The 21,203-nt window shown below is 43.7% G+C and overlaps 1 protein-coding gene across 2 annotated transcripts in view; it reads left to right on the plus strand.

The window, feature by feature from the left end:
• The window catches only part of Fyco1 (FYVE and coiled-coil domain autophagy adaptor 1), a 74,952-nt gene that overhangs the window by 27,148 nt on the left and 26,601 nt on the right, over window positions 1–21,203 (plus strand). For both annotated transcript variants that reach the window (XR_002476757.2, XM_021646542.2), the window contains exons 6-14: window positions 100–243; window positions 3,023–3,113; window positions 3,937–6,276; window positions 7,281–7,373; window positions 7,825–7,943; window positions 10,098–10,265; window positions 13,247–13,396; window positions 14,027–14,238; window positions 17,111–17,255. Coding sequence is in view for 1 of the 2 variants with exons in the window: in XM_021646542.2 (XP_021502217.2) it covers window positions 100–243; window positions 3,023–3,113; window positions 3,937–6,276; window positions 7,281–7,373; window positions 7,825–7,943; window positions 10,098–10,265; window positions 13,247–13,396; window positions 14,027–14,238; window positions 17,111–17,255 (3,462 nt within the window). In the remaining variant the exon portion in view is untranslated. The remainder of the gene's footprint in view (window positions 1–99; window positions 244–3,022; window positions 3,114–3,936; window positions 6,277–7,280; window positions 7,374–7,824; window positions 7,944–10,097; window positions 10,266–13,246; window positions 13,397–14,026; window positions 14,239–17,110; window positions 17,256–21,203) is intronic.

A 21,203-nucleotide genomic window follows, 5' to 3' on the forward strand; every position in this document is an offset into this window, starting at 1 on the left:
ACAGGATGGTCTTAAGTAGATTCATTTTTTTTTTTTTTTTTTTTTTTTTTTTGCTTATCCTTGTTACTCCATGATTCATACAATGTGTATTTTCTGCAGTGACTGGTATTATGCAAGAAGCCCCTTTCTGAAGCCAAAGCTGAGCTCTGACATTGTGGGCCAACTGTATGAGCTGACTGAGGTTCAGTTTGATCTAGCATCAAGGGGCTATGACCTGGACGCTGCTTGGCCTACATTTGCCAGGTACTTTGGGGAATTGCTTTCTTTCAAAAATGGAGGAATGAGATGTTCAGTGTTTTAAAGACTGCCACCCATCTGCCCAGCCTTTATTTTGGAGCTTAATTTACCCGTATTTGTCTAATGAGAGTTATTTCGGGCTGATACGTGTAGGCTTTCTTCTGTCAGATAAATTCTTTTTTTAAGAAATAAAATATTGTAGATCTAAGTAAGGCTCTACCTTACTGCTGTCTTTCTCCTTCCTTTTCAGAAGTAAACATACCAGGGTTGAGCTATATCAAGAGCAAGGCTTTGTTTTCACTATATGCATATGTATCCATAAATATTTTTATGATAATATGTATGTTCTACATAGTATATATTTTCAATTTTTTTCTGCACAGTGAGTCATGAGAAAGCTATTATTTCAGACTTGACTTTTTCATTTCACACTGTTTAGTTTTACTTGTGTATATATTTATGGTTCTATGACTGTGGGTTAGAGGCAAGCCATAGCACTATGTGAACCAGCATTGTCCATTTTTATACATATGGTATGACAGTTTTGATGCAGGAATAGTTGTTATATAGATCATATATTTTACAAGCTCAGAATATTTACAGTCTAGTAGACCACAATGTAGACTATTCTACTGCATGAGTGACCGTAAGCAGGCGTGACACCCTCTGTGGAGTTAGTCTGGTGCCACTTTCCACAGTGATAATGTACCAAGAGGTTTTTCTTCCATATTTCCTCCTCCCTCACGCACATGTGGGAGTGTGACACTCTTGACTAGGGTCATTGCTAGGTTGAGGGGACTAACAGGTTAGACAGTTCAATAAGTATAGGTTGATTCTGGTGGGGTAAAAGTGTGATTAGATTACAGTGTTCCTGTGAATTGAGATTTATCACACAAGTCTCTGTGTTTCAGACCCACAGCATCCAGTAGAACTTTCTTCATTTCAGTGAAGGAGATCTTATATAGTTGTCTTGTCCAGTGTGTTTATGTGAAGTTCAGTCGGGTCTTTAGCCATATTATATATGTGCAGCACAGTGGGACCTTTTGTTTGTTTGTTTGTTTAAACCAGTTTGAGTATTTCTTTTTTTTCTTTTCCTCATTGACAAATAGATTGTGACAAGTACCTAAAACTGAAAAATGTGTTTACTAAGGATTTTTTTTTTTTGGAGGAAGGAGCACAGTGGAAGAAAGTTATAGTACTTAGATTGATTTTTTTTTTTTTTTGCTTGTGTGTATATGTGAGTGTGTGTGCACATGCAAAGATGTTAGAGGAGGGCACCAGTTATCCTCTGTTTCTCTATACCAGAAGCAGGGGCTAAAGTTTTCTGCTTCACGCTAGACTAACAAGTCCCAGTGATCTTTGTGTCTTCACCTATCTTAGAGATGGGATTTCAGGGTTTTCCAGGATAACTCATTTGATTCATGGGTTCTGGGATCCAAATTCCAGTTCTCATGATTGCATAACTAGCATTCTCAACTGCTGGGCCTTCTCTAACCCCCCACGCTATGATGTTTAAACCTCAGCCACAAGTTCATGGAGAGCTTTGGAAAGAAGTGTTGTGTTTTCGTTTTTTATGTTCTATCTAGGAAAAAGTACTCCTACGTTCAACCATTTATTACTGTAATGAAAAACCTGAGGCAGACTACCTTTACATATAAATAAACAAATAAATGGATAAATAAATTTCTAGTCTGAGAACATGACTTAGCAGTTAAGAATGCTTCCTGCATTTCCAGAGGACCAAGTTCAAATCCCAGAACCTATGTCAAGCAGCTCACAACCACTCCAGCTTTAAAGAATCTGATATCCTCTTCTGGCCTCAACCGGCACCTCCTCACACATATACCATACATTAAAAAAAATCTTTAAATTTAAAATAAGAATCTGAAACTCTTTCCTTTTTTTGGGAGGGTGAGGGGGGGACAGAAGGGTGGCTTGTTTAGCTCATAGTTTAGAGACTGAAGGCCTAAGCAACATTGGCCCAGCCTCTGGCAATGGATTCCTTTGACTATCATTTCAGAGTAGGTAGCATATGGAGAGGAGATGAGGTGTATTCTGTGCAGAAGTAAGAGATCACACGTCCTAAGTAGTAAGCCAGAGGTTAGAATCCCATAGTAGCTTCCAACAGCATACCCCCAGTTGATATAAGGGCTTATATTAGCCACACTTTTTAAAGATTCCACCATCTCTCTGTACCACCACTCTAAGGACCAACATATGAACCCTTTGGTAGACAAATTTAAATGATATCCATACCATATGCTACTACCACCTGGTTGCGTAGTATCTTTGCTAATGTTTCTCTTGCTGCAATGAAACAACATGACCAAAAAGCGAGTTGGGGAGAAAAGGGTTTATTTGGCTTACTCTTCCATATTGCTGTTCATTATTGAAGGAACTCAGGACAGGACTCAAACAAGGCAGGAACCTCGAGGCAAGAGCTGATGCAGAAGCCATGGAGGAACTTTGCTTACTGACTTGCGTCACATGGCGTGCTCAGTCTGCTTTCTTATGGAACCATCCACAGTGGGCTAGTTCCTCCCCTATGGATCACTAATTAAGAAAATGCCTTACAGCTGGATCTCATGGAGGCATTTCTTCAGCTGAGCCTCCTTTCTTCCTGATGACTCTAGTTTGTGTCAAGTTGATACATAAAACCAGCCAGTACACCTAGTAACTATCAGCACCACTTCGTGTGTGTGTGTGTGTGTGTGTGTGTGTGTGTACCTGAGTTTGTTTGTTTTGTTTTTCTGAAAACACGTGTGTCTATTCTCTGGCCTGACAGGAGGACACTGGCCACGAGCTCTTCTGCTTATATGTGGAAACCTCCCAGTCGAAGCTCCAGCGTGAGCAGTTTAGTGAGCAACTATTTGCAGGTAATGTCAGGAAGGCTGGGGTTAACAGGTTGTTAGGGTGAACAGGGTATGTCTTTCCTCCTAGCAACTCAAGGGTAATCTTCTCAAATTCTTGTTATTCTAAGCAGAGTAAATACATCCTTTCAACCTATATCCTCTATGTCCTGGATTTAGACTTTTACAGCCAGCTAAAATTTAGATCCTTTTCAAACTGAACTCTTAAAATATTTAAAGTATCTTATAGCACTGAGGTTAGAATTGACCCTGTCACCTACCAGGATCCAGCTAAGGGGAAATAACTTAAGTATGAAGCATTAACCTCTCCAATAAGAGGAGGTAATACAGTCATCCTGGTCCTAAGTGGAGGAGCAAGTGACAGAGTGTTTAAGAACAATAGATCAGATCCATGATCCACTTTCTCAGAAATGTGAACCTGTTATAACTATGTAATAGAAATTTATTTATAGTACAAAAGTATTCATTTTGTATAACGAGTATTTATACTTTGACCTCATCTTGTGATTTTTATCATGCCATGGTACTACAGGTATAATACATTGGGTTAACCATAATTTCAAACTCATAACTGAGTTTATGTTTTCTAAGAACCAGTATCCTTTAAACTCTAAAGGTGATGGAGGCTAGATAGAGATGTGAGTCTTCATATCAGTGAGGTTTGTGGGACTCTGAATGTTCTCTGACCTTGTGGCAGGTGCTTTGAACTTAAGATTCTAGTCTTTGGAAAAGATCTAATACCTTAGGCTAAGGAACTCCTTTGTTTTTACTTCTACTTTCACTGACTACAAAAACTTATCCAAAGCTCCTGTGTTTTACTTTCCCCTAGACTCAGGAGATGGCCTCCAGTTTTGACCTGAACAGTCCTTTAAACAATGAAGCACTAGAAAGCTTTGATGAGATGCGGCTGGAGCTGGACCAGTTGGAGGTTCGGGAGAAACAGCTACAAGAGCACGTACAGCAGCTAGACAAGGAGAACCAAGCCCTTCGAGTGATGATCAGCAAGCAAGGGGAGCAGCTTCAGGTAGAGAAGGAGAAAGGGTACCCTGTGATAGAGGATAGCATTGGCCTCATGGGCCTGGTGGCAGAGCTCCAGAAGCAGGGAGAAGCCACCAAGGCCACGGTGAAGAAGCTACAGACATGTCTGCAGACCCTGGAGCTGAATATAGACAAGAAAGAAAACAGCCACTCAGCCTTGCAGCTTGAGAACATGGCACAGGAGCTTGAGGCTATGAGACACTCCTTGGGTAGGAAGAACCAGCTTCTAGCCAGCCTTTCAGAATGCCTGGCCAGGGCTGAGAAGAGAACAAATCCATCTCTGGATACAAAATTTCATCAAGAGCTAGTTCCTGCCGACCTGGCCATGAAGTTTCAGGAGCTGAAGGGAAAACTTCAAGCCCTAGAAGGAGAGAACACAAAGGCCCAGGAGCTAAACAGCCAGCAGAGTATCAAGCTAGAGCAGCTGCTCATGGAACTACAGCTGAAGGAGGAGGCCCAGGCTGGCCTAGAGCACTTAGTGAAGGATATGGCCCCACTTCAGGAAGAGTCAGCTCAGCTCCGGCAACAGCTACAGGAATCTCTGGCCCACTTGAGCTCAGTGAAGGAAGAGCTGGCAGAAGCTAGGCAGCAGGAAAAGCAGCAACGAGAAGAAAAGCAGCTACTGGAGCAGGAAGCCAAGTCTCTGACATGGCAGCTACAGCTCCTAGAGACCCAACTAGCACAAGTGAGTCAGCTTGTAAGTGATCTAGAGGAACAGAAGAAGCAGCTCATTCAGGACAGAGACCATCTTAGCCAGAAAGTAGGCACACTGGAGCAGCTAGCTGAGGTGCATACAGCCAACAAAAGTAAGGAGGCTCTGACCTCCCTGAGCTCTGTCCCTCTACAGGCTGGGGAGATGCCAGAAGAGGGGCAGGAATGCCTCCAGGAAGAACAGGTAAATAATACCATGGTGCCAGGGGGAGACCAGGAGGAATTGCAAAAGATCAACCAGGAGCTACAGAAGGAGCTGCAGAATATGGCTGTGCGCAACCAGCTCCTAGAAGGCAAACTGCAGACCTTGCAAACAGATTACAAGGCACTGCAGGAGCGAGAGGCAGCCATCCAGGGCTCCTTAGCCTCCCTGGAAGCTGAGCAGGCTAGCATCCGGCACCTGGGAGACCAGATGGAAGCAAGTCTCTTAGCTGTGAGGAAAGCCAAAGAGAGTATGAAAGCCCAGGTGGCAGAGAAGGAGGCTGCCCTGCAGAGTAAGGAAGGTGAGTGCCGGCGGCTGCAGGAAGAGGCAGATCAGTGCCGGCTTCGGTCAGAGGTCCAGGACCAGGAGCTCAGAGCTCTTGAGAGCCAGTGCAAGCAGCAGATTCAGCTGATTGAGGCCCTCTCTGCAGGAAAAGGCCAACAGGGACTCAGCCTATCCCAAGTCAACACAGCCCAACTGGCTCTGTCTCAAGCACAGCTGGAAATTCACCAGGGGGAAGCACAGCGGTTACAGAATGAGGTGGTGGACCTCCAGGCCAAGCTCCAGGTGGCCGTTGGTGACCGGGACAAGTTACAGAGCCAGCTGAGTGTGGCTGAGGAAGTCCTAAGAGAGCACAAGACCCTGGTGCAACAACTGAAAGAGCAGAATGAAGCCCTCAACAGGGCCCATGTTCAGGAGCTGCTGCAGTGCTCAGAGAGAGAAGGGATGCTCCGGGAGGAGAGCATCTGCAAGGCCCAGAAGCAGGAGCAAGAGCTACAAGCCATGCAGGCAGAGCTGTCACGGGTGAGTGCTGAGGAAGCCCACCTGGAGCATGCAGAGCTACAAGACCAGCTGCACAGAGCCAACACAGACACAGCTGAGCTTGGCATACAGGTCTGTGCCCTGACAGCGGAGAAGGATCGAATGGAGGCAGCTTTGGCCAGCTTGGCCCAGGAGCTCCAGGACTCCAAAGAGGCAGCACTACAGGAACGAAAGGGCTTGGAGCTCCAAGTGATGGGACTACAGCAAGAGAAGGAGAGCTTGCAGGAAAAGCTAAAGGCAGCTGAGGAGGCAGCTAGTTCATTCTCTGGTCTGCAGGAACAGCTGGCTCAGGCTGAGCAGCTGACCCAGAACCTTCAAGAGGCTGCACACCAGGAACGAGATGCCCTTAAGTTCCAGCTAAGTGCTGAGATCATGGACTACCAGAACAGACTAAAGGTAAGCTCAGCTTTAGCCATTTCTCAGGCTACACCTGGTGGCTCCATAATTAGTTGACCCTGCAGCAAGAAAAAGTGAAGATCAAAAAATGCCATATTTCCATTCAACTGTGGTAGCTCACATTTCTTTACAGAAACATATCAGGCAGAGTATGGGAAGTAGTGCCTTCGCCTGAAGCCTCCACTTAGGCTGTAGCAGATGTTGGCTCACACAGAACTTTAAAATTGAGTAGCCAACGTTGACAGAACAGGATGTACACAAATTTGGTTTTGTGGCTTTTGAATTCTCAGCAGATATAATAGCCCATTTCCATATCCCCATAAGGCAGCAGGCAGCAGCAGCAGCTCAGAGTGCAGACAACTTTGCTGCTTCCCTTTTTGTGTGTTTGTGTACAGCTCATTCCTCACGTAAGTTTCAGCCTCCATAGGGTCACATGTCTATGACAGCTTGAGTCCTGGCTCTAGTCCTTGCTAAATAATCGGTTCCTCTGCATACCATCCTGATGGCTGACAGGGTGTAGGGAACTGGGTCGGTTTAGAAAAGCAAAACCTTTAGAGAAGACAAATCTTAGAGACCCCATGAGACCATGAACCTTTGATACTGTAAGAAGAAAAGGCCAAAGAATGCTAGTTAAGAACAGGAACAGGTACTTTGACTTCCAGTCTGTATCACTAGAGGGTCTCTACCTAGGCCCTGTATTCTCAGTCCACTCTTCACCTTCTCCTGCCCTTTCCTAAAAGTGCCCTCCCTACCCTAAGCCATTCCATCCCATGAGACTCATGGGCCAATTTTTTCACCTACAGAAATTAATTCTTTTGAGGAACAAGCTGAGTTTCTTTTCCTAGTAAGCTTGAAAGTGTTTTGTTACCAGTAGGAAAGAAGCTTGTTGAGGAGCATTGTAAGAAAAAGAGCAGTCCTGTTTTTAGGAAACATTTGGATAATAAAATTGAGGAGTCTTAAGAGCAAGAACCTCTCTCTCATGATGCCTTTCTTATCCTTTCCAGACAGCCAGTGAAGAGTGTGGGAACCTCAGGGCCCAGCTAGAAGAACAAGGCCAGCAGCTGCGAATGACTAAGGAGGCTATGCACAAACTGAAGGTGGGCCTGGCAGGGTGCTGTCAAGGAAAGGGGATCTGGTCTGCTTTTACTAGATTGTTGTAAGGTGTTTTTCACGATGCTGCCAGTTCTCAAACTGAGACAGTTATTGGTTCAGACAATACCCCAAGTCTACACCATGACTTCCTTCCACTCCCTGGACTTTGGGCTAAAAGGATATTGTTCTTAGTCACCTCTGTGGGCATTTTCTAGTGTCAGTGAAATGGCTCTGGTCCCATTAGTAACCACACTCCATTCCACCTGCACTGTAGCACCCCACCAAAGAGCATTCCCCACGGATACAGAGCAAAGGTTCTGGCCTCAGGAGCTTCAGCACAACAAAACCTTCCCCTTATAAGTGGTCCTGCCAGGCAGTGTGACTAGCAAACCAGTCTCTTCTTCCATGGAGGGTTAGCTTTAAGCTTTGTGTCTTCTCTCTGATGTCTTATACCAGGTCACCAAAGCAGCCATAGAGGAAAAACTGAACTGCACCAGCAGCCGCCTTGCAGAGTGCCAGGCCACTTTGCTGCACAAAGATGAAGAAAGTACTACTCTTCGAATAAGCCTAGAAAGGTCAGTCACTGGGCCACCCACACAGCCACTGATGGTCTTCAGGGATTGGGTCGGTGCACTCATTTTAGAAAGTAAGCCACTTGTACAAAATGAGGAAATCATGCTAAAGTCATGCCACCAGAAAACACAGGGGCCAGAAGCTTGCCACAGAGAAGTCAGCTGTCTTCTGTCATAGTCCACAGAAGACAGGGTGCTTGTTTTATCTGGTGGGGCTTTAGGTATGTACTAACTGCATACTTCCAAAAAAAAAAAAAAAAAAACTGAAAGGAGGCAGTTAGAGTATAAGAATAATGGGAATAACCACAAGCAACGAGTCCTGCGTATAGTGTGGCTTGTTCTAAATCATTCTTAGCTGAAAGGCTTGGGAACAGGAGGGTATTGTTTTCATATTTCAGAACAATTTGGATTACCTGTTTAGTCTTCCCATCAGTCCTGTGAGGTTTACTTTTCTCTTCAGTGTATCATTCTCTCAGTTTGAGGCCATGTGGAACATAGAGCCTAAGCCTACTTCTGAAGATAGGGCCAAGCTAGTGAAGCTAGGGCCTGCTGAGAACAGTTGCAATCAACAAAAGCTAGTATATCAGATTGTCCTGAGCCTGCACTCATTCCTTTTCTCCTACCACGTGCCTTAAAGCTTGGGTCTGGGTTTAGTGAGAAGCCTAGTGTCTACCCCATTTCTTATAGCTCCTAGCCAGGTCTTGTTCATGTGATTTGAACAGAAGACACATTTGAGTTGATATTTTTAAATGCTTTAGGAATGAAAGCCACATATGCTGGCACATGCTTTTAATCCCAGCATTCGGGGTGGGGGACAAAGAGAGGTGGTGTTGTTTGAGTTTGAGGCCAGCCTAGTCTACAAAGAAAGTTCTGAGCCAGCCAGAGTTATATAGCAAAACCCTGTTTCAAAAAACAAAACGAAACAAAGTGCTCTAAGAATGGTTATATGGAAGATCTTTCTCCTAGCTGCTCAGAATTGCACAGTTCATCTTCCCAAGATTTGACTTCCCTTAAGGTTTTGTACTGTGTATGCTGAGATCATTTTGTGGACATTGGATATTAAATAACCCTGATAGCTATGCATTACCCTTGGCTGAAAAGCATGCAAACAATGTAGGCTTTCCATAGACTGTCTATTTAAGCACCTTCCTGGGTCTTGAGGTTTGTAGCATCCTTAGAAACTGCCATCTTAGGGGCTTGGAGAGATGGCTCAGCAGCAGTTTAGAGTACTGTCTGCTCTTCCAAAGGTGCTGAGTTCAATTCCCAACAACCACATGGTGGCTCATAACCATCATAATGAGATCTAGTGCCCTCTACTGGTGTGTGTTTATACATGCAGGCAGAGTACTGTTTAAATAATAAATAAACTGGAGGGAGGGAGGGGAAAGAAAAAAAAAAAGAGCATAGTTAAACTGCATGTGGAATGCATGGGATTAAGCAGACAGCCAGCTCCACTAGCCCCCTCTGCTGTAAACTAAGACTCCACAGGGTCTAGAACAGAATTCAGGGAATTGGAGGACTTCTCAGGTCCAAAGACATTGAGAGCAATGTGGTTCTTTGTAACCACCTCTGAGAGACTACACCTCTCTCTCTCTTTTTTTTTAAGATTTATTTATTATTTATACAATGTTCTGTCTGCATGTATGCTGGCACACCAGAAGAGGGCACCAGATCTCACTAGAGATGGTTGTGAGCCATATGGTTGCTGGGAATTGAACTCAGGACCTCTGGAAGAACAGCCAGTGCTCTTAACCTCTGAGCCACCTCTCCAGCCCTACACCTCTCTTTTTATGTCCTGACTCTTCTCCTCTGCCACTCTTCCATCACTATGCCGTAAGCCTCTTGCCATCTGGCTACTCCAACCTAGGGCCTATGCAGATATCCTTATAGGAATGTCATGTCCCACTCACTTTTGAGTATGTTACTGCCCTGGAGTATCTCTGCCATCCCAGAATACCCCTTCATATTTAAGGGGGAGGTAGGGAGAGTGTCAGATCCTGGGGTAATGCATAACCCATGGTGAGCAGGTCATACCTCACTATGAGAGGGAAAGGCCCAGAGGGCAGCAGGACCTCTCATTGAAAGCCAGGAGAGCCTAGAAATTCCAGGAAGATGAATATCAGAGCTAACCAGGAAAACTTGTTTCTTTCCTCCAAGAACTCAGAAGGAACTTGAAAAGGCCACATCAAAAATCCAAGAATATTACAACAAACTCTGCCAGGAGGTAACAAACAGGGAAAGGAATGATCAAAAGATGCATGCAGACCTGGATGACCTGAACAGAACCAAGAAATACCTTGAGGAGCGGCTGATAGAGCTGCTCAGGTGAGTGTGGGGCAGTTGGGGATCATGTCCAAGATTGGCTTTTCTTAGAAAAAACTATTTCTGAAAATGACAGTTCAGTGGAAATGGGCCCTTCTCAAGTTCTACCCAATGATATGCTGTCAGAGAGCCATATGGCTGCAGGACCAACTATGCTTTGGCAGTCTCAAAGGCTGGATCTCCCTGATCATATCGCTACTCAAATGGGTTTGGGTTTTTGTGTGGATGCAGGATTATGTTCAAACTCTAGTGCCTGGATAAGAATGACAATGAAATGACATTTAGTAACTTTGCTCATTTCCTCACCTCCTGCCCATCTCCAAAGAGCCTTCTCCTCTTACACTGCCCAACTCTGCTAGGGTCAGGGCCTGTAGGGACCTAGCAGCAGTGTCCTTGGGGGAACCAAGCTAGAAGGGGATCTGAGGGACCCAGCATGTCCCAGTCTTGCCATTCAAAAGTAGCCATGGTACCTTACTTTCCAAGACTGATGTGGGAAGCTGGATTTTTATATGAAATGTCCTGATTATTAAATGCTTGCAAGTCATTCACAACTTTAACTTTTTCTTAAGGGAATCGAATATGCAAGATAAAATATTGTAATTGTGTCTTCCTTCTTTCCCTCCTTCCCTTCCTCTCTCCATCCCTTCTTCCTTCCTTCTCTCCCTTTCTTCCTTCTTCCTTTATTTCTTTCTGTGACAAAATACTTGACAAAAACAACTTTGTTTTGTGTGAAGAACTGGGGTTCCTTTTCTCTCAGGGGCAGCTAGAGCACTTTAGGGTGAGGCCCAAGTGGGCTAAGCCAGGGTGTGGAAGAGGTTTTCCACAGTTTAGCTCTTTTAGCATGAGTTTGCCTGTGGCAGTGGTGTTCCAAAGCCTATAGCAGATACCAAAGTGCTACAGCTCTTGGTTAAGCTGCTGTGCTGAGCACAGCAAGAGGTGCAAGCCAAAGCCCATGCCTGGTCGGCTTGCAGCCAAGACACAGGCCCAGGGAGGCCCAGCCCTGCAAGGCCCAGGCCCTGTGGATGGGAGGGCAGGCCTGGTGAGATGCGACCCTGCAGAACATAAATGCCAGTCTTGAAGTGAGAAAGGAGACCTTGTGTAGCTCTAGTGGTGCAAAATCAAGGGCAATATAAACCCTGGGCAGAGGGAGGGATTTTGAGGGTGAATGTGTTTGTTTGGTTGGGGTTAGGGATGTTTAAATGGTTCTATCCCAAGGAGGAAATGGGATCTCCAAGTACAATTGAAGGTCACTGTTAGGCCTCAACCCTTATCAGGGTGGGGCGTTTCTAAGGAATTAATTCCTAGATGCTTGCTAGAGCAGTTTCCTTCTCAGGGGAAGGGTCTGGCCTGTAATCTGCCCTGAGAGCCATGTGACCTCCTTACGAGACCTGGAATTACCCAGATCAGGAGAGAAGTCAGAACCCTGCTGAGAAAAAAAAAAAAGTCTATCGTCATAGACCTAGTACAAATGATTGACTATTGGAGATGACATCAGCCTTATCCAGAAGAGTCCCACAGTTTTGACTCTGTGTTCAGACAATTTTACTCAGTCCTGGCAGGTAAGGCATGACAGTGGTGTTGGTTCTGTCCATGGCAATAGGAACTTAAGGCAGTGGTAATAGTCCATGTCTTAGCAGATGAAGTAGAGATCCCAGTGACCCACCTTCACCAGCCATGCCTTCTATCCCAAAGTTCCACAGCCTCTTCAAATAGCACCACTAGCTGGTTTGTTTTTTGTTTTTTGTTTTTTTTTTTGGGGGGGGGGTTATTTCAAACTTAAGTCATAACAATTATACATCATTCAGCCTCAACAGGAATCAACCCAGGGTTACTCTTGTTTTCCCACCTCTAGATTGCTTTGAAGCAAAATCCAGACATAATATTACTTTATCTGTGAACTTTCCATATCAAACTTTCCAAGACAAATCTTTTTGCTTTGTTTTTGCTGTATTTTATTTTGAGACTGTATAGCCCTGCCTGGCCTCAAATTCACAGAGGTCTTCTGGGATTAAAGATGTGTGCTACCACACCCACCTTCCAAGACAAGTGAGTTCTTACACAACTATGCCTTGAAAAATAAATGTGTCAAGAAACACTTGATAAAACCTGAGGCACATAAGATCTGACTCACTTCCATTTGTGGTGGTAGTAGTCACGAGTGTGCTATGCCTAGATCTACTCACTCATCAGAATTCCAGATATCTTCTTGAAGAATGTGGTAGAGTAACCAAGTAGCATTCTCACATTCTAGGGTGTGAGTATCTGGCTTCCTTGGGACATAGAGGTCAGATGCTGTGGACCAGCTGGAGGAATAAGCTGGCCCAGAGGAAATGCATCTGCCTTTCTCCAAACAATTTATGTATCCTTGAGCACAGCCAGCCATCTCTGTTCCTAACCCTTGTCCTTACCCACTTCTAGAGTACCTGTGTTCAATTTTCAGCACCAAAAAGACAACTCACAACTATCTTTAACTACAGTCCTCAGCGACCTGATGTCCTCTTTTCACTTCATAGGCCCTGCACACACTTAAGTACATAGACATACACCCAGGCAAATTGCTTATTGCATGCACACTTGTAGCTTGCCCATTATCATCTTGGTTGAATGCTTTAGCTTACACTTCCAGTAGTTATTTGTTTTTAGTGTTAATTTGCTAATTAGAGTATAAATCAGTGCTGGCAGTTCCTTGTGGTTGACCCAGCCTTCTGTATATATCATGTGCCTGTTTCATACTCTCACATACATGGGATCACAAAACAAAACAAAAAAAAAAAAAACAAACAAACAAACAAAAGAAAACACCACTGTGTTGGGATGCCTTTGGAGGCCTCATCAGAGAGCCTGTGTTTTAGAGGCCTTAAGTTGGGAAAAGGGAAAGTGATTAGCTTCTATGGCTTGGAACATTTGATATCAGCTTTCTGAAATTAAGCAGGGGTCATTATTCTCTGCTTCTCATGGATTTTTAAAATGTGATATTATTGCAGAGACAAAGATGCTCTCTGGCAAAAGTCTGATGCACTGGAATTCCAGCAGAAGCTCAGTGCTGAAGAGAAATGTCTTGGGGACATGGAGGCCAACCACTGTCATGACTGCAAGAGGGAGTTCAGCTGGATAGTCCGGCGGCACCACTGCAGGTGAGCAGCAGGCAACTCACCAGACTGGAGTCAAACAGACAGCTCCAGGTGAGGGTCTGAGTTAAGTGTTGGTACCCTAACTGTCTATCTAGAGAAAGCACTTTGCTGTTTACCAAGGAAAGCAGGAGAAGAGAATGTATTAGTTGTTTTCTTAGCAGGACACTCAAGGCCCTCTAAAAGGAAGTATGCATGGAGCTAAGGGAACTCACATGCATGTGATATACTCAGAGACCAGCAACTCCTTATTCTTGAGCCTATAGGCGTTATCAGATGGTGCCAGAGAACACAGATCCTTCAGTGCCTAGAAAAGATAGGTAAAGAGAAAAGGCAGATTGGGAGTTGGATACTGGTAAATTCTTTCTTAGAGATTTACCCCTCCCCACAATACATGTGGAATGCACACCTGTAACCTGATGTCAGTCATACCCTTTCTCCTTCTACATTCACCATGATGGTCTTTGTTGAAATCTAATGAAATTGCTTACAGCACACTCTACATTGAAGGCAGAGCTAAGTCTGAAGAGTCATGGGCCATCAGGAACCCAATGTAGCGACCTAATCTGGTGCTTAGCAGATCTCAACCTCTCCAATGTGCATAATTCTCACAGCCTGTGTCTGTTTCCTTCCCAGAATATGTGGCCGCATCTTCTGTTACTACTGCTGTAACAACTATGTCGTGACTAAGCCCAGTGGCAAGAAGGAACGCTGCTGCCGAGCCTGCTTCCAAAAATTTGGCCAAAGCCCTGGATCTCCTGATAGCAGTGGCTCGGGCACTAGCCAGGGAGAGCCCAGCCCCTTGGTGTCACCAGCTGAAGCAGGCCCCCAGGCCATAGGAAGCCAAGGTCGGGCTCCTGCCTCCAGGGTTCATAGAAGTCACTGCTTTCTCAATATGGCCAGTTATCTTGAGCAAGCTTCATTCAATGCTTCCCACACTTAGGTGTCTAAGAGATGCATTTACCAGATCAAAACTTTCTTATATTACTATGGTTAATAAGGGAATAACTTTCTCCTGCTGTCATTGAGTGTAATTTAATAAGTGTGTATACATGCTTCCTACCAGTGAAATACACCCCATATATTGAGGAGTCTGACCTCCAGTGGCTTTATTTGTCCTGTGGTAATCTAAGACCAACAGTTACACTTTCAGTATTCAGTATATTAATCCCTTTCTCTTAATGGCCAAGGAGAATGTATTCTTAGTGTCCTCCACCTCAACCAAGAAATAGACACAGAGTTTGATTCCTGCTACTTCTGCATCCAAATTACAATAAGTAACCCAGGCTATCTACTGGATAATGGACTTCAAGGAGGCAGAGCTGAGATGGCAGAGATGGGGCTTTCTCTCTTCAGGCATCACTGCTGACTACAGATAATCCTTGTGAACTCTCCTTTGATAGCCTGGATGCAAGCTAAGTAGCCTTCAGAATTCTCCCCACTTGTTTAAATGGATCCATAGGCCTTAACTCAGGGATGGGAACTGTGCTTTTCACACACAGCATTGAGAGCTTCAGATCTTTTGTTGGTCTTTTAAAACCTGCAAGTCTTCTGCATAGTCTAGATGTAAGTTTTCTATTAGATATGCTTTATAAGCATTTTCTCCATTTATAGCTTGTCTTTTGATTTTCTTTTTGAAGAGGTGTAATTTTGATAAAGTACAATTTATGTTTTATGTATCAGGTTATATATATACATACACACACACACAAACACATACATATATATATTAACCTTAACCCTGTATTTAAAAGTCTTTTTTTTTTTTCCTTCTAAAAATTATTTAAAAGTCTTTTTCTTTTCTTCTAAAAGTTGCAGGTTTGAGGTTCTCTGAGTTGTTTGAGTGGGTGATTGGGTGAGTGGTTTGTTTGTGACAGGGACTCACTTTGTAGTCCAGCTGTCTTGGAATTCTGTATATACTGGGCTAGACTCAAACTCCGAAATCTGCCCGCCTCTGCTACGTAAGTGTTAAGATTAAAGATGTGTGCCATCACACATGACTTCTGATTTTAGGGTGTGTGTGTGCATGTATGTGACTTGTTTTGAGTTAATTTGAAGTATGGTGATAATATAAATAAGGTGAGTATTGGGTGGTTTTGTTATTTGCTTTTTGTCCAGAGGTTCCAACACCATTATTTAAAGTCTGGTTTTTTTCCTCAGAATTGCCATTCTGTGGGAACTAGAGGTGTGACTCAATGGCTTAGCATGCACAGAGCACTAGATTGAATCCCCAGTGCCCTTCACACACACAAACACATACACACACACACACTGCTTTTGTATATTTTTTCAAAAGCCAATTAAAAACAAAACCAAAAAACAAAAACACCTTACCTCATATAGGTGAGTCTGTATCTAGACTTTGTTCCATTCATCTGTGTGCCTTTTCTTTCCACTAATTTCTTACTGTATGGTTATCATAGATTGTTTGGTTTTGTTGTTGTTGTTTGTTTTTTGTATTTTTGCTTATTTGTAACTAGATCAATTTCTTTATGTAGCCATGGCTGTCCTGGAACTCACTATGTAGAACAGCTGGCCTCAAACTCACAAGGATCCACCTGCCTCTGTGTCAAAATACTAGGATTAAAGACATGTGCTACCATGTCCAGCTCATTATCATAGATTTTTAATGCATCTTACTGACAAGCAAAGAAGCCCCTCCAATTTTGTTCTTTATTGAACATAGAAATTTTAGAATAGGTTTCTCAGTTTTTAAAAATAAACCATGATAAGGTTTCATTGAGATTTCATTGAATCTGGAGATCAGTTTGGAGAGATTTAACATCTTAATAAAGTATTGACCATTTCAGTCTATGAACGTGGAATAGCTTCCATTTACCCAGGTCTTTATTATTCCCTTGGTGAGCATTCTTTTGTATCTCTCTTGCCCATTTCCCACTCCTTTGTCAGCCTGAGAAAACAGATTCAGGAATGTAACTGAGTCCTTTTTGTTACTTTGTTCTTCTGGTTTTCTGATACAGAAAAGTGAGAGAAAAACATTACTCTAAAGCAGAGGACAGCTAAACTGTTCTTAATCAGTAGCCTAAATTCCCTTCCCCTTCCCTTATCTCACTGCTAGGTGTTCAGCAATGACAACTTGATACAGTGGTAGGGTGCTGAGGTTTCTTGTTTTGATTTCTGTCATTTCTTGCCTGCTTTCTTTTTTCTCCTGCCTTCAACTTAATCCTTACATTTTCATAATACATGTTTATGGGTAGCTGACCAGTATAGTGGCCTGCCTATTGAGTGGTCAACATCATTATCTCCCGAGGAACCCTGGATAGAAAGAGGTTCTATTTCACCCAGCAGTGGGCTAGAAGGGAGGGTTTGAAAATCAGGTAAATGCCTATGTCTTATGAACTAAGGTCTCATTGGATAAGTACATTTTCTGTGTTATTATCTTTCCTGATTTTTTTTTTTCTTTCTAAATAAGGGTCATAGAGGGTGTGGAAGTAGTTGAAGTTTCAACTTCTAACCTGCTTTACAAAAGGTCTTTAGGCCATATATTCAAAACTCTTCTGTGGACCCTCTATTTACCTGGAATGTCCCAGTAGTCTTTACCTAATACCTACATAAAATAGCATTCAGTTAAGAGACCATTTAAAATGTATTCTGTCAGCTGTTCTCCATAGCAGCACCCCTCACTTCTCTCTGTTATTCCCAGCCCCATGCATAATGGTATGTTTGTCTTTTTCTCTCCTGCTTTGCCTCCACCCTCAGGAGTAAATCCAGTATGCAGACCACCAGATGATGCTGTGTTTGACATCATCACCGATGAGGAACTGTGCCAGATCCAAGAATCTGGCTCCTCCTTGCCTGAAACACCCACCGAAACTGATTCAGTGGACCCACATATGTTGGAACAGTGAGTAGATGTCACCTCCATTTCCAAAGTATTCATTAAGTGCCTATCCCTTGTGCTTTCTTATCAAAGGACCAGGAAAATAAGATACTAGAAGCAGGATTGGCTATCTCTGCCAAGGGAAGATGTCTCAGAACAGAGGCAGTTCAGAGTGGGATGGCAATTGAAAAGAGAGCATAATCAGGAAACAGTCAGGGAGATTATGTATAAGAAAGTTCCTGGGAGGTATGTGTGATGCCTGATTCAGAATCTTCTCTTAGGCTTGGGCAGCTGTATAGTCAGCTCACACTGCCACAGCAAGAGACCATAACCCATGGAAATGCAGTTTATTATCATTCTGGAGGCTGCATATCAAAGTACTGACAGAGATGGTTTCTTCTTTGGTTTGCAGATGGCCACCTTCTTGCAGCATCCTGTATACTTTAGGCGTCTGTGTCCTTTAATCACTATTTCATACCAGGACACTGGTAGATTTTTAATTTAATCACCTCCTTAAAGCCTTTTGTAGTTAAAATCAGACCTATTTTAATTAAAGCCATAGGTATAATTTAATTTAAATAAATCTAATAGATTAAATTACATTTATTTAAATTAAATTAAATAATTTAAAATCAAAGTTCTCATTGCCAAACCTAAGATGGCTCCTATTCTGTTGCTTTTGTGATTTTGGATCAGTTTCCTTCTTCATGAAACACTTCTCTGACACATACTGGTCAGTAGTCACCAATGTTCACCCTGACCCTCAGAACCCAGGGGTCCCCAGCATCTCTTCTCTTCCCTTAGCAGTAAACTACATCTGCTTTTGGTGCCTGGCAAGCTTCATGGATAGAAATGGGTGGGTAGACCAAGAGCTAGGAGCCCAGAGGGTGGCATTGATTTTACTGTCTTCTCGCAGACACCTGAAACCTGCATAAGGTGACTTCTCCCACTTCCCTCATCTCCCACCTTCCTGTTTCCTAGTAGGAACAGAAACAGAAATCTTCCAGACTTCTGACCAGTATGTATAGTTTTTGGTCTTGGGAAATCAGGAACTGTTTCAGAGAAAGGAAGCTGCCAGCATGCTGGCCTGCAGCCACCAACGCAAATCTGAGATTACCTTATAGGAATCTATAGTCCTTGTATCTCACATACGTGAATGAAGAGACACCTTTCTACACAATATATTGTGTGTTAGCATGTATGGGAGCTTTTCTTTAGCATTCCTTTTCTTCCCATGTTGAAAACTCATCCAAAGACATCAAGAGTCTGAGAAAGTATGAGAAGGAGAGCCCTAGGCTTATACCACCATCCCCCACAGGAAACTTTGAAGGAAGATAAGCAATCTGAGGAACAAAGTAATGCATGAGAAATAAGCTTTGACCCTTCCTAGAAATGACTGAAAAAGGGAAAGTCTCCAAATCCAGCTTCATCCTCACAGGGAACTCTGACAGGATCTGGTGACAACTGCCCTTCACTCATTCCTGGCTTATGTTGAATGGTGACACTTAGCAGGAGCATAGCCCTTACCAGTAGCAGAAAGAGGCCCTGTACAGCCTTTCAGACATGCCTGTAGCCTCTCCCTTAGTGTCTTAGACACCACTACTCAGATTTCCAGCTGTTCTCAGAACTGAGATGATAGGTAGTTGGCTCACTTGGCCTCTGCCCAGCTCATACACAGCCAAAGCCTCCAAGACGTGGTGTACTCTCCAGGTACCAGATATACAGGCCATTAGGGGTGAAGAGTTTAAGCTTCAGACCCAAAGAAGCCTCTGAACCCTATGGCCATGGCAGTGCAGCCTCCGAATGCAGCTCCTTTAACTGTATAGGGGAGCCTAGAATATATACCATCTACCCTATTGTAAGAAAGGAGACCGAAGACAATGCCTGGGCCAGAAACCTCCTGTGGAGATACATGATTTTCCTGATGTTAACGCGGAGTTTTGATGTTGGCCTGGGCTGTGCACGTCTAGTATGTACACATGCTTCGTAGTGTCTCTAACTTGTAGTCTCATCATCTTAAAAAAAAAAAAAGCCACCTTCAGGTACCCAGATTACGCTAAATGATCTGAAACCTGTCCTCAGAGCCTGCTTGGCAATCATTTCAGAACCAAGGCTTTGCAGCCAGAGTGCTTAGCGGAAGAACTGTGGTCACCAGCCTAGAGATTCGGTGCCTGCTATCTCAGAAATGAAACAAGGACAGGATATGGTTAAAGTTCAAAAACCACCTTATGTCTGTACTAACGCAGGCCCTCTGACTACAGAGGAGTCTGGAGTTGGCAGGCCCCAGGCGTGGTATGACACCTACCTGAAAGCCCTGCGGCCAGTGCTTATGGGCAGAAAGGCTGCTAAAAGGACCAGCCCTCACTTAGTTCTCCTCTGAAGTGGGGCTGACAGTACTAAGCTACCTACAAAACAGCACTAATAACTGTGGGTCTAAAGAACTGGGTACCTGGCCAAGTGCTACTTTGAAAGCCCCATGGAAGATAGGATGACTAGCTTCTGAATTCTGTGCTACTTTTTCTGCCTTCTTGTGGTACCATCTCCTCATCCAAACACCAGGAATTCCTGGGTAATAAGATGACCCCTCAAAGGGAGTCACCATGCATTCACCTCTCTGAAAACATAGCTATTTATATATCTAACTGGAGCCAGAGTCCATAAGCACTTCCACAATCTTCAGTAATGAGGAGCCCAGTGGGATGGAGCATATAGTCTTTGTTCTCAGGCTGTGAAACACATTTGGACAGTCTTGATTCAAGCAGGGTCCATTTTCATCCAGCTCTAACCCCCATTTCACATAGCACTCTGGCCTTTGATATGATTTGCTGCTACGAGCAAGAAGGAGAGCCAAAGGTGGGGCAAAAAGAGGGCTGAGTGCTTGAGACCTCTAACACCTCTGAGGAAAAGGAGCCTGCAGCAACAGCCTTTCTTGAGCTATGGTGCAGGTAGCCTGCAGGCCAGACACAGCCCTCTTTAACTAACACATGCCAGGGTGGGGGGCTTTGGTTGTTTTGTGTGTGTTTGTTGCTAATGATGATGTAGGGACAGGAGAGATAGTAACCTATCCTTAGGAATAGCATAAGAAACCTGTACTATATCTTCTAAGAAATAACTTTTGTCAGTTTGGAGAGCTTTCACCCACAAATTAGATTATGTTGTGTGGTGGTTTTTATTTGATTTGTTTTGAGACAGGCTCTTTTTTTTTTATTAGTATATTTTATTTTTAATTTATTTATTTTTTTAATTACACTTTATTCACTTTGTATCCCCCCATGAGACAGGGTCTTATGTAGCCAGTTGGCCTCAAACTTTGTCTGTCTGAGAATAACCTTAAAAGTTTTAATCCTCCTTCTTTCACCTCCCAAACACTGAGATTATAGGTGTGTTAAACCTCATGCTGGGGTTCAAACCTGGGACTCCATGCATGTTAGGCAAGCACCTACCAACTGAGCTACCTCCCCAGCCAGTGTTAGGTGTTTCATATGTGTTATCTGAAGTGTTCCTCAAATCAACTGAGAGACTTGTGCTTTCTCACTAAAAAGAAATGGCCAAAGGTTAAGAGATTTGTTCAGGTCAGGTGTACTTACATGTCTTTAACCCAGCACTTGAAATTCATGAGCTAGTGGATCTCTCTAAGTTCAAGGCTAGGCTGGTCTACATAGCAAGTTCCAGACTGGCCATGGCTGTATAGCAAGGAAGGAGGGAAGGAGAAGAGAGGAAGGAGTCAGAGAGAAAGAGAGAGAGAGGGAGGGAGCTAGAGCATGGGTGCAAGTACATTGAGAGAGGTGGAGATTGAGTTACTGCAGGTTTTACCTGGTAAAGGACAGGGAGGCAGCCCTAGGCTGCTCTCTCCAGACTCTTAAGCCCAAGGTTAGTTTCCCTCCTATGTCAGCCTTTTTAGGGAGATACTCTTATTTATGAATGATTTAGTGGTACAGCACCCATCATCCTAGTCATCTGTTTGCCAGGATC

Source organism: Meriones unguiculatus, chromosome 6 (assembly GCF_030254825.1).
Source record: "Meriones unguiculatus strain TT.TT164.6M chromosome 6, Bangor_MerUng_6.1, whole genome shotgun sequence".
In the NCBI taxonomy this organism is placed as follows: domain Eukaryota; kingdom Metazoa; phylum Chordata; class Mammalia; order Rodentia; family Muridae; genus Meriones; species Meriones unguiculatus.